General features: G+C 54.0%; 1 protein-coding gene across 1 annotated transcript; it reads right to left on the reverse strand.

Moving 5' to 3' along the window:
* Window positions 1–13,136: 13,136 nt before the first annotated feature.
* Window positions 13,137–15,609, reverse strand: PDXP (pyridoxal phosphatase). Its single transcript, XM_075752950.1, has 2 exons — window positions 14,959–15,609; window positions 13,137–14,687 (listed from the first exon to the last, which is right to left on the reverse strand). Exons 1-2 carry the CDS (start codon window positions 15,536–15,538, stop codon window positions 14,362–14,364), a joined length of 906 nt encoding a protein of 301 aa, XP_075609065.1. The 5' UTR covers window positions 15,539–15,609; the 3' UTR covers window positions 13,137–14,361.
* Between the last annotated feature and the right edge of the window lie 268 nt (window positions 15,610–15,877).

Raw genomic sequence — 15,877 nt, forward strand, 5'->3', positions numbered from 1 at the left:
CTTCAAAAAAACCTGGACATCTGAGAGGTACCGACCTCCAGGCCCTCAGGCATTTGTTCCAGAAGCAGGAGACAGCCGGGATATGTCATTTCTATTCCCACCAAAGCAAACAGGGAAAACCAGGGAGGTTCTCCTGGCCTCTGCACTAGCTAAATTTAGTCAGGCAGGTTCAAGCTGTAATATAATGCACCTCCTCCCATTCAAAGGGAAGATGGGGAGATCAGAGCAGTCCCCAGGTCAAGCCCATGATAAGGAGGTAACCTTAGAGGGAAAGCAATGAACCTACAGGGTCTGCTGTTGTGTAAACTTGCCCAAGGGGGACAGGCACTTTGCAGGACCAACCCTAAGCCAAGCTCTGAGCGAGGCATCCCCCAACCTGGACATAGTGAGCGAGCTCTTGGAAGGAGCAACCCAAGGGGCACTGCTGGGTGCAGATTTTGGGTTGGAGCAGCATGACCTCAGTGCTGGGCAACTCCAAGAGAAATCCACTTCTTTTGAGCTCAGTTTTGGCTCCCATGGGGTGCCTGCCAGCCTAGGGACACATGGAGAGGTCCAGAAATGGAGGCCTCCCTGCACACCCCTTGGCGAGTGCCAAGCTGGTGTGTGTTCAGAATAAGAGCCGTTGGGGAGGGAGGTCTCCCTGGGCAAGCAGGCATCAGCTGTGACTTTCCTAGAAAGAAACAAGCAGGGGGCAAAAGCCTCAGTGCCCTTCTCCCCCCGCCCCTGCCCCATGCACCTCTTCTTAAGAATAGCACTGTCAGCAAGGACTTGTGCTGCATGGCAGGGCTCCGTGTGGCCCTCAGGGACTTATCTTGCCCCTGACGAGATGTACGGAGACATGCCATTCTGAGAATCCTTCCTGCTTTGGAAACAAAGGCATTTGTCTGTCTTTGTGGTGGCCTGTTTATCTGGGGGAAATGGAAGGGAAAACAGTAGAGAGCAGAACAGGGCCTTGCCCCACATGGAGCTTTATTCAATTGCCCTGGGCAGGGAAGGTTTTACCTGCTGAGCAAGTCGATGAGGATCTGCACCCACGAGCGGGGATGAGCAGTGCAAGGAGGCAAAGCAGTGTCTGGGAAAGGGACCCATTGGGGCTGGTGGAGCAGGGCAGCTGGGGGCCAGACCTACAAGTGGACAGAACCACTTCTCCAGCCATGAAGGTTTGAGTCCAAAAACACAAGCAGCCTGCCAAAAACTGCACTCAGCCTTCCCTAGCTGGCTCGCCATCAATGAGAAGACGTTATCCCACTTTGCCCAGGCACCCACCCCACCTTCCCTAGGACTTGGTCCCCTCTCCAAATAGCCCAGCCACTCTCTCGGCTTGGATGCCACAGAGAAATCAGAGCTGCTGCTCCCCCTCTGCTCCTCCTCCTCCTTCTGCTGTGCTGAAGGCTGCATTGGGAGGACTGCCTGCATCGCCTCCCCTTGGTGCTCAACACTCCCAGCTGGTGGGTGAAGGAACTCCAAGACTTGCCTGACAGGTAGAACCTTCCCTCCCTGTGAAGTCTCTACCTGTGCTTATTACTGCCTGCCTCTGAGCCAAGGATGCCTTTTTGGCAGCTCCAGGAATGGGCTCGGCTGGGTGCGGAGCACTGTTTTTCTCCAGGATTTTATTACTTGCTTTGTTTCTCAGGGTGTCTCAGTTGGACTTCCTTCAAACTCTCCACCACTTCATTGCTATCTGCTCTCTTCCTTCCCCCAGTCCTGCATGGACCCCACGCATGGCAGGGAAACCACAGACAGCACCTGGCACTTCCCAGAAATCTCTCTGGCCAAAACACCAGCTACTGAGCTTTGCTACAACCTCCACATAGACTGAGCTGTGCAGCATCCTTGTGATGTGGACAGTGGGTTGGGGAGGAGATGGAGACTCATGCAGGACCTCTGCTGCTGCTGTGCTCCCATTTCCTCCTGTGCTCTGGCTGTGCTGGGAGCCTGCCACACCAGTGCCAACACCGTCTCTTGCTGGGCAATGGGTCTGAGCCCCCCACCCCTGGCACTAGGCCACCTAGCCCCATGTCCTGGGCTACCTGTTCCCTGTCCCTCTGCCTTGGGATTACAGATTGCCTGCAAGGACCCCTCAGGGCAAGGTAGCCAGTTGACCTCCCTTGGCCCAGGTGGGACACCCCAAGGATCACCACTGAGGCCAGTGCATCTGTCCTTGCTGCTCAGACCCTCCAAGCACAGCCCTGGAACTGAATCAGAGACAAAGGAGCAGAGAGCCCAGGACTGATGTTCATCTCCAGATGTCTGGGACAGTCCTCTGGCACAGCAGGGTGCTGTGCTACAGGGATCTGGTCTCACTGAACACCAACCTTCATCTCTTCTTGCATTGTGCAATGTCCATCAGGCTGAGGCTTCCTGAAAAACACCTCAAGTTCCCAAGACTGGCCAAGGAAGCCCTGTGAGCTGAGCCTGGACTGACAGGATCTTTAGGTACTGCAAGCTGCTAAAGAATTTGCAAAGATGCAAGAGGAGATGAACCAACAGCAGCCTTTCTTGCTCTGGAGCAACTCTGTCTTTTTGGAACAGCCAGCCTGTTGCTCCTGGGCCCTGTGTGTATTGTGGCCTGAGCAAGGTCCCAGCTCACTCAGTGCAATGGGACTGGATGGGTGGCTTCAGGGTTGTCAAACCCTTGGCTGGGGGAAGAGGCAGGCCAGGTCGCTGCAATCACCTGGTTAGGCTGGATACAGCTGCATGGGGTGGTGGGATGCTGGAGGGGCAGCCATCAGGTGTCTCCAAACACCTGCTCCCATAGCTTCCCAGGCCTATTGGCCACATAAAGGGATTTGGGATGAAGAGTAAAAGGTGGGCTACTCCACCTCCAAAGCTGCTGGCTGTCATGTGAAGGAAGTGGCTTGCAGAAAGACTATATTTCTCCAAAGAGCGATGGCTAATGCTGAGAAGCCATCACACTCCATGCTTTGGGATGCAGGAATGGGGGATGAACGGAAGTGCCACTCAGCCCTGGAGAAAAAGTTCCATGGAAATTGGGAAAAAACCTTGTCCCTAGAACCAAGGCCTCCTGCCAACCTAATAATAAGCCTCTAGTTGAGCAAGGGTAGTCCCAAAGTGTACTTAGACTGCTCTGCAGTGAAGCCCAGGGCACTGGGCCAGCTGGAGCAGCCCTGCCAGAGGAAACCTAACCCCTCTGCACACATACCCACCCTTGGGGATTGCAAGGTGGCTGCAGTTTAGGTCAGACCAGCCTCAAAAACGCCAGGCTCAGCCTTCTTGAAAACAGTCAATGTAAGTGAAGAGCATGACTGACCAAAGCTGATGGGCTGCAGCTGCCCGGGGGATGCTCTCAAGGACTGGCCCTAGATGCTGACCAGCTCCCCACCAAGTTGCCATTTCCCCTTTGGAAAACCAGTGCTCTCCTGCTGCAGACAGGCTGGGCTGTGCCCAGCACGTGGCTGCATCTTGGCTCGGTTGGGGGACAGATGTGTTTACCCCTCAGAGTGAAACTGAGACGCTGGGCTCTGCGCTGCTATTCCCAGAAGCAGAAGCGGGTGAGGATGCCCAGACATGCCATAAGCCGGCTGTCCTTCTTGCAGGGAGGAGGGTGGACACTGGCTCAGAGCGATACTCCCCACACAGAAGTGGGATGCTTTCTGAGAAAGGCAGGCTTTCAGCAAGCAGCATGCCAACAGCACTCTCGGGGCAAAGGCAAGAACTGCCAGAGATGCAGTGGCCCCGTTTGCCAGGCTTATGTTTGCCCTTTTCAGGGGAGACTAGCAAGGGGCTCAGAAAGGTTTGCTTTTTTGGGATTTTTTGGCCTGGCACAGGTCTGCCCAAGGTCAGGCACCTCCCAGAGTGTGGGTACCTGCAGTGGGCAGGGAAGGATGAATCCCAGGGGAAGGCAGAAAGCAGGACAAGCACTATGGTTCACAGCCGAGCTTACCTTCTTTCTTTTTTTTTTTTTTTTTTTTTTTTTTACTTTTTGGGAGTGTTTCTACAGATATGATACTCTTTGGTCCCTCCAAGAGGCTGAAACATGAAATGCACTGCTTTTTTACTTTCTTTTTTAATGCAATGCCGTCCAATCTTCTGGGTTGTGTGCGCGCATGCTTCTAGGAACACCTTGACATCCACTAGGGAGAATCACCCAGCGCTGTAATGCCATGGACCAGGCCTGAACAGCACCAGCAGAGCTGATGGGAATGCAGGCTTAGGCATGTGGCACAAGCAGCAGAATCAGTCAGAGTCGGCCTGGCCAGAGGCAGAGAGGATGGTGTGTGAGCAAGCGGTGCCTTGGGGATGAGAAGGGGGATCCTGGGACCTCTCAAGACATCTCCTCTCTGGGGATGTACCACATTGCACTGTTCCTGCAACCACAGAGCCGAGGGAGGAGGATGCTGAGGGCACGCCAACACCCACCACTCCTTTTTTGGTAACTGCAGCATCCTACCCAGCTCTGGGCCCTCCCCATTGTCCCCTAGAGCAGTTTCAGGTGGATGTTTTGCAGAGTGCTGGCACACCAGCAGTTATCACAGCAAAACTGAGTGCCTGAAGGCCCCGGGTGCCTGAAGGTGGCTCCCCAGGGTCCCACCGCCAGTAGAATCTCAACACCACACCAGCTGCAGGTGGACCAAGTCCCCGGCTTCCTCCATCTGCAACCAGGACAAGCACTGACAGGCCCCAGCTCCCCAGCACACCTTTGCCCAGCTGGCCTGTTTCAGCTCTGCCCACAGAAGAGCAGAGAGCTCCCTCTCTGCATTGCACTGGGATGCCAAGCACGACTTTGCTGCCGGCCATGCCTGCGGGCTACTTGACCACAGCCCTGGCTCATGCCATGATGGCAGCCTCGCTGGCGTGGCAGTTGTCCCGCTCCAGCTGAGTGCCTGTGGCCTCCTCCTGTTGAAACATCATCCCTCGGGGGAAAACCAGCCAGGCACCAGCAAATGAGCTGGGATGAAGGTAAGGGCTGCCATTACAACAGCAAGGCTGTGTACGTGCAGCTTCCCAGCATCGTGCAACCACAGTCCCAGGTGCCCTCCTTCCCTCTGCGTGGCCAGACCTGCGTAGCTGCAGAGGAGAAGGGGCACTGCCCAGCTGCACTGTGAAATCTGGCTACTCAGCCAGCCTGGATCAATAACTGCTCTCCACCTGGGACTGGAAACAGGCACTGCACATGGATTTGGGATTGCTGCACCCCTTGGAAGGGGTTGCAGATGGCTCACAAGAGCCAGTCTGGCCCTTTTCCCCATCCCACTGCTCCAGACTTCAAGTCTGATTCATAGAGATTTAGGCACCTGAAACTCCTGCTAAGGGTTTTGCAGCAGTGCCTGAAGAGATTGGGTCCTCCTTCACTTTAACTTGGATGGGTAAAAAAAAGGTGCTACAGAATAGAAAATAGAAAATGCAATTCCTGTGGCACTGCAGCCAATGGAGCAGTGAGTAAAGCAGCAAGAAGGGTGTCTGGTGTTCATCAAGGGAGGACAAACAACTGCGTAAGACAACTATTGAGGGGAGGATGATGTGCAGGCTGGAAAGCATAAATCTATAGCATTGAAACTATAAGGCATAGATTGAGAGCATGGTCCCACTAAGAGCAACTGGAAGCATGACAAGAAGATGCCAAGCAACAGCACGGCGCAGCCCGGCACAGAAGGAGCTGATTAAATGTGCACAAAAGGGAGCCGTGACTTGGATGCAGACAGCAGGGCTGTTAGCCACATTGTGTGTGGTTTGCTCTCCAGGACACAGACTTTGCTCACCAGTGACCAGGCTTTCTGGAGCACAGAAGCTTGCATGACCAAGCCACTGCTGACTGGAGCTGTAGGGGGAAGCAGGGACGAGCTGTGATGAGAAACAGCTCCGGAGCAGAGAGCTGCAGCCGCGGGGTGTCTGGCTGCACCCGGTGTGCCAGCAGCAGTTAGGGGCCCTGCAGCATTGACAATGGCCAATGAAAGAAGCTGATGCCTGAAGAACAGCCAAAATTGTCTGTGGTTAAAAATCCAGCTTTTCAGCCCTCAGGAAGGGGGCTTGTTCCACAACTCGGAGGAACACAACTTTTGAATGTGTGAATGCACAGGACTTCACACTCTTTTCCCAGTCAGCTGCTGTTTATCAACCCACATTTCCGTGAGTGAGCTCACACCTGCCAGAATGACACCCTGGACCATCCCATCCCACTCTCCAACCTTCAGCTGTTCACTCTTGCTTGGCACAGCCTCCTTTCTTGTGGCAAAAGCAGTCCTGTTGCTGAACATCAGCCCGACATGAAAATAACTGAGATTTTTGCAGGCAGCACCAGGTTACCTTGGGTTTGCAGAGCTATGGAGCAACTCTGACGTGGAACCTCCCACACCTTCCCTTCTACTGAGACAGACAGGGAACAAGGAAAGTGAGGCCTGCTGGAAAACAATTTCAGCTGCACTTATTTCTATGCACTTGCATTTTTTTCCTCTTACCATGCCTAGTAATGAGGCCTCTAGGTATCACCCAGCTGTGTGTTAAAGGACAGGGTAACCACTGGTGCTTGGTGGTGGCAAGGATGCACTGCTCACACTCTGTTAGTGCAAGGAACTGACAGGTAGTGGAGCCCCTGGTAGCTGCAATAGAAAAGAAAAAGGAAAGAGAAAATTTGACATGAATGTTGTGAAATGAAAGAGAAATCTGGTGCCAATTCATTCCAGGCAGCATAATGGGAACACAAGGCAGAAGCCTCCTACTTCTAGATTTGTTTTCAGCCCAGAGAACCACAGTCCAGGAGATGGGAGAATGAGAGTCCTAGACAGATGACTTATTAGAGATGTCTAATTTACTTATTGCACCTGGCACAGCATCCAAGTTCAAGGATGGATTGACCTGAGGAACAAGCGTGCTTTGCTAGGAAGGACTGTGCTGCTGCCACTGGGCCATCGGCAAGTGACAAGTGACCTTTGGGATGAGGAAGACCACTTCTGTAGAGAGTCCTCCTGAGCATCCTTAACATCACACTGCCCAAACAGATAACTGAGAAGAAAGCAGCTCAAAAACCTGCACCAACAGGTAGATTTCCAGCAACATTGGCTCAAGGGCAATCAGAGTTGCCTGTGGCCAAACAGGAGTCAAACACAGTGTGGGATTGCTCACAGGTCCTTTTACCCCTGAAATTGTTGAGGGAAGGCAACTAATGAGACTGTGGTGGATTACAAGGCAGTGAGCATCAGGAAGCTCAACCTAAACACAGCCTAAGCTCTCCACTGGAGGAGTATGGCCATCTCATGAAATGTATAAATCTCCAGTTTACCAAGGCTGTGCAAGCACGTGGGCCCTTGGTTGTACCAGAGCGTTGAATGGGAGCATATTGCTATTCTTCACACCTCCACCTCCAAACTCCGTGAGTGCACGAATACGGTCTGGCACTGCTCCACGGCTCTGCTCAAAGTTAGCTGAGTCAGCACCCTCCGCGCATTAGGCCAGAGAAGGACACCAAGTCAGGAACGCCTCTCTTTCATGAGGAAAAGGTACCTTGCCAGGGCCACAATCATTGTTGCCCTGGCAGGTGGGATATCTCTAATCCACAGGTCAGGAAGACTCAATTTCTTCTGGCATTTGTGCTGTGGAGAACAGCTACTTAACTTGCATGCAGGCAGCTGTAGTACAACAGTGGAGTACACTGGGAGGAAACAGCAAACTGTATCTGAATTGTTTCAGGTTACTGAAGGTCAAGTAGAGAAGCAGGTCAAGTAGAGAAGCAATTCCTGCCCCTGGATTTTAACGAGGTACCAGTTTCTGTGCATCTTCCGTGGGTGTCAGGCTAGAGGTTCAGCAAAGGCTGGTGAGCAGAAAGGCTGGCACAAGGCTTTGGGCAACCTGATTTACAGCCTGATGGACAACAGTTTCCATTTAAAAGACAGGTTTCTCTCACCCATAACAAGTGAGAGAGCATCTCAGTGCTCAGCAATATCCTATTTACAGAATGGAAGCTGTTATTTGCTGGAGCTGCACATCCAGCAGACTAAATCACAGGGCAGAACAACCTAGATGGTCACAGGCAGCTGCCCTGTGCTCTGGGAATATTTCTGGCATCACATTTCCCTTGTCTCCATGCTGAAGGCTTACAGAGCTGACAGTGCTTTGCTGCAGTGGTATACTGAACCTACAAAGACCAGTATAACTCTTTAAGTTGGTGGAGTTATTAACGGCTTTTAATTGCTCTCAGCAGGTTCAGCTGTTCAGTATCTCCCAGGGATTACACAGAGCGTCAGAATAGCTTGTCTGCCAGGAGAACTTCCAATACATTATCCATTACATTATACACAATTTCCAGGCAGGCAGAGTCCAACAACGCAGCAACAGTTCCTGGATGTGCATAGCCACACAAGTCTCCTGGACTGCTTGGCGAGTTTGCTGGGGCCTGAGTCCGTAGAGCGAATGAGGCAGCAATAAGGAAGGAAAAAATGGATACTGACACTGGGATGGCACAGGGGTACCTGAAAGCCCATGTTATGGGGTGGAGGGGGCAGCATCTTGCATAAGAAGTGAGGAGAGGGAAGCTGTGCTGCAGAGGAGGGACTTCTACCCACACTGGTGCAGGAGGAAGAGCAAATGCTGGCTGCCTCCCCAGGGCAGGCAGTAACAGGCTGCTGCTCCTCACCACCTTCTCCTCCTCCTCCCTGCTCCAGCTGCTGTGGGACAGGGTGGTGCCAGAGCTGCCTGCCTTGGCAAAGGGGGACTCTCACATCAGGTTGGGCAAGTATCAAGCGAGTTCCTAGGATCATGATCCTTTCCTGGCTCTGGAGGCACTTTCCCATGCAAAAGAAAAAAAAAACCAAAAAACAACCCTCCTTGGTCCTGCCAGTCCCAACACCTTCCAGATCCTCCCAGTTCTCTTACCATGTCATGTGGCTGAACACTAACAGCTTCCCAGCCAAGGTGATCATTAGTTCCTCATATTAAAGGCATCTACTCACTGATTAATATCTTTAGACACGTTTGTTGTCTTCCTGCAGTGTCAGTGGCTTGACCAGCTCCATAAACTTCTATGATGAAACGACTAGCTTGGTAGATGAGAGCAGTGGACATTGTCTACCCTGACTTCAGTAAGGCGTTTGACACTGTCTCCCATAAGATCCTCAAAGAGAAGCCAATGGGAGTATGGGCTGGATGTGGAAACAGTGAGGTGGACTGAAAGCTGGCTGAATGGCCAGGCCCAGAGTGTGGTGATCAGTTGCACAAAGTCTAGCTGGAGGCCAGTAACTAGTGGTGCACCCCAGCGGTCAATATTGGGTCCAATCCTGTTTAGCATCTTCATTAACAATCTGGATGATGGGAGAGAATACACCCTCAGCAAGTTTTCAGATGACTCAAAACTGGGAGGAGCAGCTGATCACCAGAGGGTCGTGCTGCCATCCAGAGGGACCTTGACATGCTGGAGAAATGGGCTGGCAGGAACCTCATGAAGTTCAATGAGGAGAAGTACGAAGTCCTTCACCTGGGAAGGAATAACCCCAGGCACCAGTAAATGCTGGGGAGTACCCAGCTGGAAAGCAGCTTAGCAGAAAAGGACCTGGGGTCCTGTTGGACACCAAGTTGAATGTGAACCAGCAATGTGGCCTTGCAGCAAAGAATGCTAACAGTATCCTGAGCTGCCTTAGGGTGAGTGTTGCCAGCAGGCTGAGGAGGTGATCCTTCCTCTCTACTCAGCCCGGTGAGGCCACCACTGGAGTCCAGTTCTGGGCTCCCCAGTGCAAGAGAGACAGGAACATACTGGAGAGAATCCAGGGAAAGTTCATAAGATGATTAAGGGACTGAAGCATCTCTTCTTTGAAGAAAGGCTGACAGTGCTGGGACTGTTCAGCCTGGAGAAGGCTGAGGGGGCACTTTGTCAATGCGTATAAATACCTGAAGGGAGGGTGCAAAGATGGAGCCAGGATCTTCTCAGTGGTTCCCACTGACAGGACCAGAGGCAATGGGCACAAACTGAAACACAGGAGATTCCCTCTGAACATCAGGAAATACTTTTTTTAATGTGAGGGTGACTGAGCACTGGCCCAGCTGCCCAGAGAGGTTGTGGAGTCTCCATCTTTGGAAATAGTCAAATGCCATCTGGACATGGTCCTGGGCCACTGGCGCAGGGAGCGCTGCTTGAGCAGGAGGGTTGGACCAGATGAGCTCCAGAGGTCCCTTCCAACCCCAGCCGTTCTGCAATTCTGTGAAAGGGAAGAATGCAGTATGCCTGAGAAGGAACGTAGGAAGCACCTGTTAATAGGAGCATGATGAAGAACATTTCAAACTAGGGGACATCAGGTTGCGAAATCCCCAGTGCCCTAGAAGTCAGGCTGGTGAGAGCAGTCTAGCCAGAGGTCACAAAGCAGTAGAGGAAAGCAGCGGACAGCCATGGAGGAGCACACACAGACTGCTTCCAGGTTACCTGCCATCAAATCACGAACACTGCCCGCAAATGGGAGCAGTATAGCTCACTCCACTCTGGCTCAAGGGATAGTTTTCTATGGAAGCACGCTCATCTACTCATATATCCAACCCTTTTCCACATTTTCCCAACCACCCAAGAGCCCAGAGAGACTTATTGCAGCGCTCTGCCTCCTCCACCCTAAGGATGGCTGGAGTCTGGGAGGCAAGATGAAGTTGCCTCTCCCCCAGCCAGGGGAACACAGACATCCCTAGCCTCTCCCTGGGCCCTGCCCAGAGCAGGCAATGCTCAGCAGGTTGCTGCTTACATCATTCAGCCAGCAGTTGCCACAGTAACCACACTTATGGATGAAGGATAGAAGGTTCCTGGGGTAACAGAACGACTGCCACCCACCTGGGTGTTGTCTCTATTGCATGGCAGGAATGGACGATGCAGTTTTCTGAAGGTGAGAAAATAAATACACTTCCCTACACTACACCAAGCCGGGCTTCCCATCCACTCCACCCTCCCGTGCGCTGCTGCAGCTCCACTCTGCACATCCCTGTGCTCCCTGGCAACTGCATTGCTTCCTTGAACACTCAACCCGAGAAGAAAAACTGCTTTAGACAAGAAGAAATCAACCTACCCAGGTTGACCACTTTTCTCAGTTTCAACAGCAGATGTGCTCTGCAGCCCCACCAGATCCACCCCAGAGGGAACCAAGGCCTGACCCCCACGAGGATCACAGACCCCTTAGTGTCAGTGGTTGAATGGATATCTGAAGGTTTGGATGGAGAACTCACCATCTCTCAGGGACCCTTCCAGCCTAGTTTTCTAATAAGATCTGCTCACACTCACCTTCATTACGTGCAGGAGCAACAGTAGCTGAGGGAGGCTACACAAACCCAAAGACCTGATGGACCCCTATAGTGCTGTTCTCATCCCCATTCAAAGCAAAAGCAGCCCCGTGGCTAGAGGCAGCACTTATCCCTCTGCTTCCATCACTGGGGAGAGAAAGCATGTACAGGACGCAGGTCACCCCTGCCTGGTGCCCTCAGCTACAGGAAGAGCCAAGGGAAGGCCGTGCAAAGCCTATTCCCCTTCTGTTCCAAGCCCACATCTGCTTCATAACAAAGCCCTCGGGGAGAGGCGCACCAGATCAAAAGACATTACATGGTCATGAGATAGGGATCAGCCATCGCCTCTGCTGAGCTGTTTTCAGCAGCAGCTGCATGAAAAAGAAAACCTACTCTGCAGGCTCACCATGTGGGATCCAAAGAACAAACTTGAAAGTCTCTTTGGAAGGGCCGAAATGCAGGCTGTAATGATCTGATTAGCTACTGGATTCCCTTCTGTTTCCCAATGTGCCAGCCTGGGAGACCACAGCCTCCAAACTCCTATCTGCTGGCTGAGAGAGCTGGAAAGGAGAGAGCGAACAAGGCAGAGAGCATGAGAAGGACTCGCCCTCAAAGCACCTTTGGAAAAAGGGGGCAACTGCTGAGGATGCTCTTGCTGGGCACCATCTGCTCTATGCACACACATGTAATCAGCTCAACCTATGCAATTTGCAGCCATAGTGAGCATTCCCAGCTCTGGCCCCAAGTCACAACAGTGCTCTGAGTTTCAGCCTGATAGAAGAACTGAGAGCTCTGAAAAATGTCAGGGTCTGGGGATCTCTAATTAGGCAGCCAGAGCTAGCAGACACATTAGGTCTTGATCTTGCTTCTCCTTGATGATCCAAGTGTTGGTCAGGGTGCTCATTAAGGGAGTACCAGCATTCCAGTTGTCTAATTGGAGACAGGACAGACAAAAAGGAGAGACAGACGCACACAAAGGGGACTGATTAAGATGACAGGCAGTTTTTTAGTAGAGCTCTTTGGATGTTCTTTTGCTTTGGAGGGCCATTTCCTAAGTTATTTTGGAGGGGCAGGAAGGAGAAAAGACACTCAGCACCTGGAATTATCCTAGGGCTAGCAAGTTGCATCTAGTTCTGCCACATGAGCTGACACAGCACTAACGTACACCGAAGCTGGTTATTCAGCTGAACAGCTGATCTCTCAAGCAGGAGATGTGATGCTTGGTTACCACCAACAGCTGTTAAATGGGTTGAAGGATTTGGCTCCCATATGAGAAAGGGAGGCAAAGTACTTTCAAGCAATTTCAAATGCTTTTCTTATCCAGTGTTCTCTCCCTCTGGCCTGGGACTACAGCCAAACTCAGGGAGAGGACACAGGGCATGGCAAGCTACAGTCTGGTGAAGGTCACCCCCAGGGGTACAACGACACCCACCTCCCCTTCACTCAAAGCTTAGCGTAACCAAGAAGGATCGCAGCAAAACCTTACCTGGGCAGTTCTTCGCCCTCTGCATGCTAGATGCAGGTGACAGATTGCACCTCACCCCTACCCCTAGCAGGGCAGAACATCGCTGCGTCAGGGTCCACCTGACTAGCAGCGGACAGACCTCAGGTGCAGCACAAGAAGTCACCGTTCCCCAGCGAGGAATCACCCATGCTGTGACATGCAAAGATCACATCGCTCACTGCTCCAATTCACCCTACGCCAGAGCCCCACTGGCCACCTCCACCGTCAACTCCAGTTCCAAAACCCCAGTAAGAGACAGCAGCAAAGAGCACCATGCAGACACGTTCCACAAGATGTGGTCCATCCCTCTCTTGTCTACCCAGCAGCACTCCCTTGAGCGAGGAAAGCTCTTGCCATGTCCTCATCTTTGAGGACTCAAAGATACCCAGGCTGTTCTCATCTTGATGGGACCACCAGCAAAAAAAGGAGGCCATTTCCAGCCTACGCTCACACTTTATTATATACAGAGACACGGTGAGTGTAAGAACATCAACATGGGACATGAACAGCAAGGGAGGCCCAAAGGCACTGCCCCCTGTCCCCTTGGTGCAACCAGTCAGCATAGTTTATACAAATAATACAGTATTTGAACAATAAATAAGTTTGATAAATAAGATCAAGAAATTAAAAAAAAAAAGAAAAAACCTAGAAAGACAAAGCAGCAAGGAATGATTGTGAGGGCTGCAACATGTTCACAGCAGTGACAATACCACCAACACCTCACCTGCACACCAGCAGCTGCAGCGCAGACCCCCATCAGCCCTTTTCTCTCACCGTACTATGGCAAAACCCACTGAGGAGGGGGAACCGGGGAGAGTTGCACAGTTCACTACTGCTGTGCTCTCATGGTCTAGGAGCCCTCTCTCCTTCACAAGCCCCTTCGGGAAGGGTGTTTGAAAACAAGGTACAACTGCAGACCCACTGCGCACACTCACAGCTTGTCTGTTTGGCACCAAAAAAATCCTCAAATCACTCTCTTCCCTTTCTCTAGTCCTTCAGATCAACACTGGCAGAATTACTGAGTCAGGGCAGGGGATGGAGGGGGGAACACCTCAAAGGAATGGGGGAAGAGAAGAGATGAGGCGATGCTCCCTTTCACTCGTGGGAAGCAGCGATGCTGTCATTCATCACTTCAGAGCTCTGACACACTCCTTCCACACACCCTGGCACCAATGGAGACCAGGTGGGTTACACCACCAGCCAGTCCCCTGGCAAGGAGGGGGTTACCACAAGAACTGCAGAGATGCAGCTCAAGAAGTTGAGAGTTACAAGTGAAGGGACAGCAGTAAAAAGCCGCCACTGGTTATCTAAGAGAAAAATAAGACAGCCGGTCCCTAACCCCTGCAGGGGAAGAGGCCACACAGACACACTGATTCGACCTCCCTGTCAGCCTCAAGGCCTCCAGCTCTTTCCCAGAGATGCTGGCAGCTGACATATGAGGGAGAGAAGGACTCTGTCCATCATGGATAGCTCTCAGCAGAAAGGAGACAACTTGAACCCTGCCCCCTCCTGCCAACCCTGCCTTTTTGTCCCCAAAGAAGGGCGCTGGAATGTGAAGAAACCAGGAATTGAGGGAATAGGGCAGTGAGAGAGAAATGGGAACAGATGGAGATCTGGGATGGGGAACCCGACCCCTCTGCCCTCACATGTACAGACTGCTACTCATCCAGGCCCGGTATCAAGTCTGCAATGCTGTCCACATAGTAATTGGGCACCAGATCCTTGGCAGCAGCACTGTCGCTGGCCATGTAGGCCTGCGCCTCTTCTAGGCGGGAGACACCTGTCAGGGTGAGGATGGTGGAGAGGCCGCAGTTCTTGCCGAAGAGGATATCTGTCTCCAGACGGTCTCCCACCATGAGGGTACGGGACGGGTCGACGCCAAAACGCTCCACGATGCAATCAAACATGTAGGTGTTTGGTTTCCCCACCACCAGCGCCTTGCGGCCCGAAGCAGTTTCCACCGCAGCTGTGAGGCTGCCAGTCCCTGGAAGGGGGGAAGGAGGAGAAAATTAAGTAGCTGTGGGCTAAGGGGGTGCTGGCCGCAGGCAGCTCAGCGCTCTGGGCCCCACCAGAGGATGGGCAAGCAGGGTGCTGGCGATACGGCTTCAGGAGCCAGCGGGGATGCGTGAGGGCAGCCCTGCCCGTCCCGATGCTCAGAGAAACACCTCGCCCAGGCTTGGGACGGCGACCCCCAACCGAGGCCAACCTCGCCCCCCGCACCCCCCGGGACAGCAGGGGAGGGGGTGCGGGCTCACCGGGGGTGCGCTGGCCGTCGCTGAGTGGGTGCCAGGGGTCGGGGTCGGTGGCCACCAGGAGGCACTGCGGGTCGCGCAGGTAGCCGCAGGCCTGCGCCAGCTTGGCGAAGGTGAACTGGTCGTCGTAGCCCACCAGGACGGCACGCACCGGCTCGGCGTCGCCGGGTGCCGGTTCGCCCTCGCCCGCCAGGCGCAGGCCGGCATCGCGCACCTCGCCGCGCAGCCCCTCGCCGCCCAGCACGAAGACGCGGCCGCCCCCGTTCCCGCCGCCGCTGCCGAGGAGGCGCTGGCGGAGGAAGAGCGCGGAGCACAGCGCGGAGCTGAAGACGTGCTCGGCGCGGACACCGCGGAAGCCGAGGCGGCTGAAGCGCCGCTCCAGCTCGGCAACGGAGCGGCGGCTGTTGTTGCTGACGAAGAGGGCGGCCTTGCCGCTGCGCCGCAGCCGTTCCAGCAACTCGGGGGCGCCGGGAACGGCGCGCTCGCCCGCCCACAGCACGCCGTCGCAATCGAAGAGCAACCCCTGCGCCGGGCCCAGCACCTCCCGCAGCCCCGCGCCGCTCAGCCGCCGGCAGCTCGCCATGCCCCCGCCGCCACTGCTGCCGCTGCTGCAGCCCGGCCGGCTGCCGCGTCCCGTCCCGCCCCGCCGCCGCCCCCCCCAATCACCGCCCACCGTCCGCCCGCCGCCACCAATGGGAAGCGAGAGCACATCGAGCGGCAGCCGCGCTGCCCTGTCGCCCTCGAGGGGAAGGGGCGGGGCCGGGGGGCGGGAAGCCGGCGCCTAGAGTGACAGCCGCGCCGCCTTATTGGCTGCTCAGGGAGGCGGTGAAGAGGCGGGACAGAGTCTGAACGCGCTTGCCGACTGGCTAAAGCCGCTCCTCCCAGCCACCTCCTCCCCGGGTGAACGGGCGACGGCAGGGCG

Source organism: Balearica regulorum, chromosome 1 (assembly GCF_011004875.1).
Source record: "Balearica regulorum gibbericeps isolate bBalReg1 chromosome 1, bBalReg1.pri, whole genome shotgun sequence".
Taxonomy (NCBI): Eukaryota; Metazoa; Chordata; class Aves; order Gruiformes; family Gruidae; genus Balearica; species Balearica regulorum.

Excerpts from the sequence above, each read along its gene's own strand:
- PDXP (XM_075752950.1), bottom strand. The coding sequence starts at position 15,538 with ATGGCGAGCTGCCGGCGGCTGAGCGGCGCGGGGCTGCGGGAGGTGCTG. Across the intron at positions 14,688-14,958 it reads CGACGGCCAGCGCACCCCCG|GGACTGGCAGCCTCACAGCT; the intron begins GTGAGCCCGCAC and ends CCCCCCTTCCAG.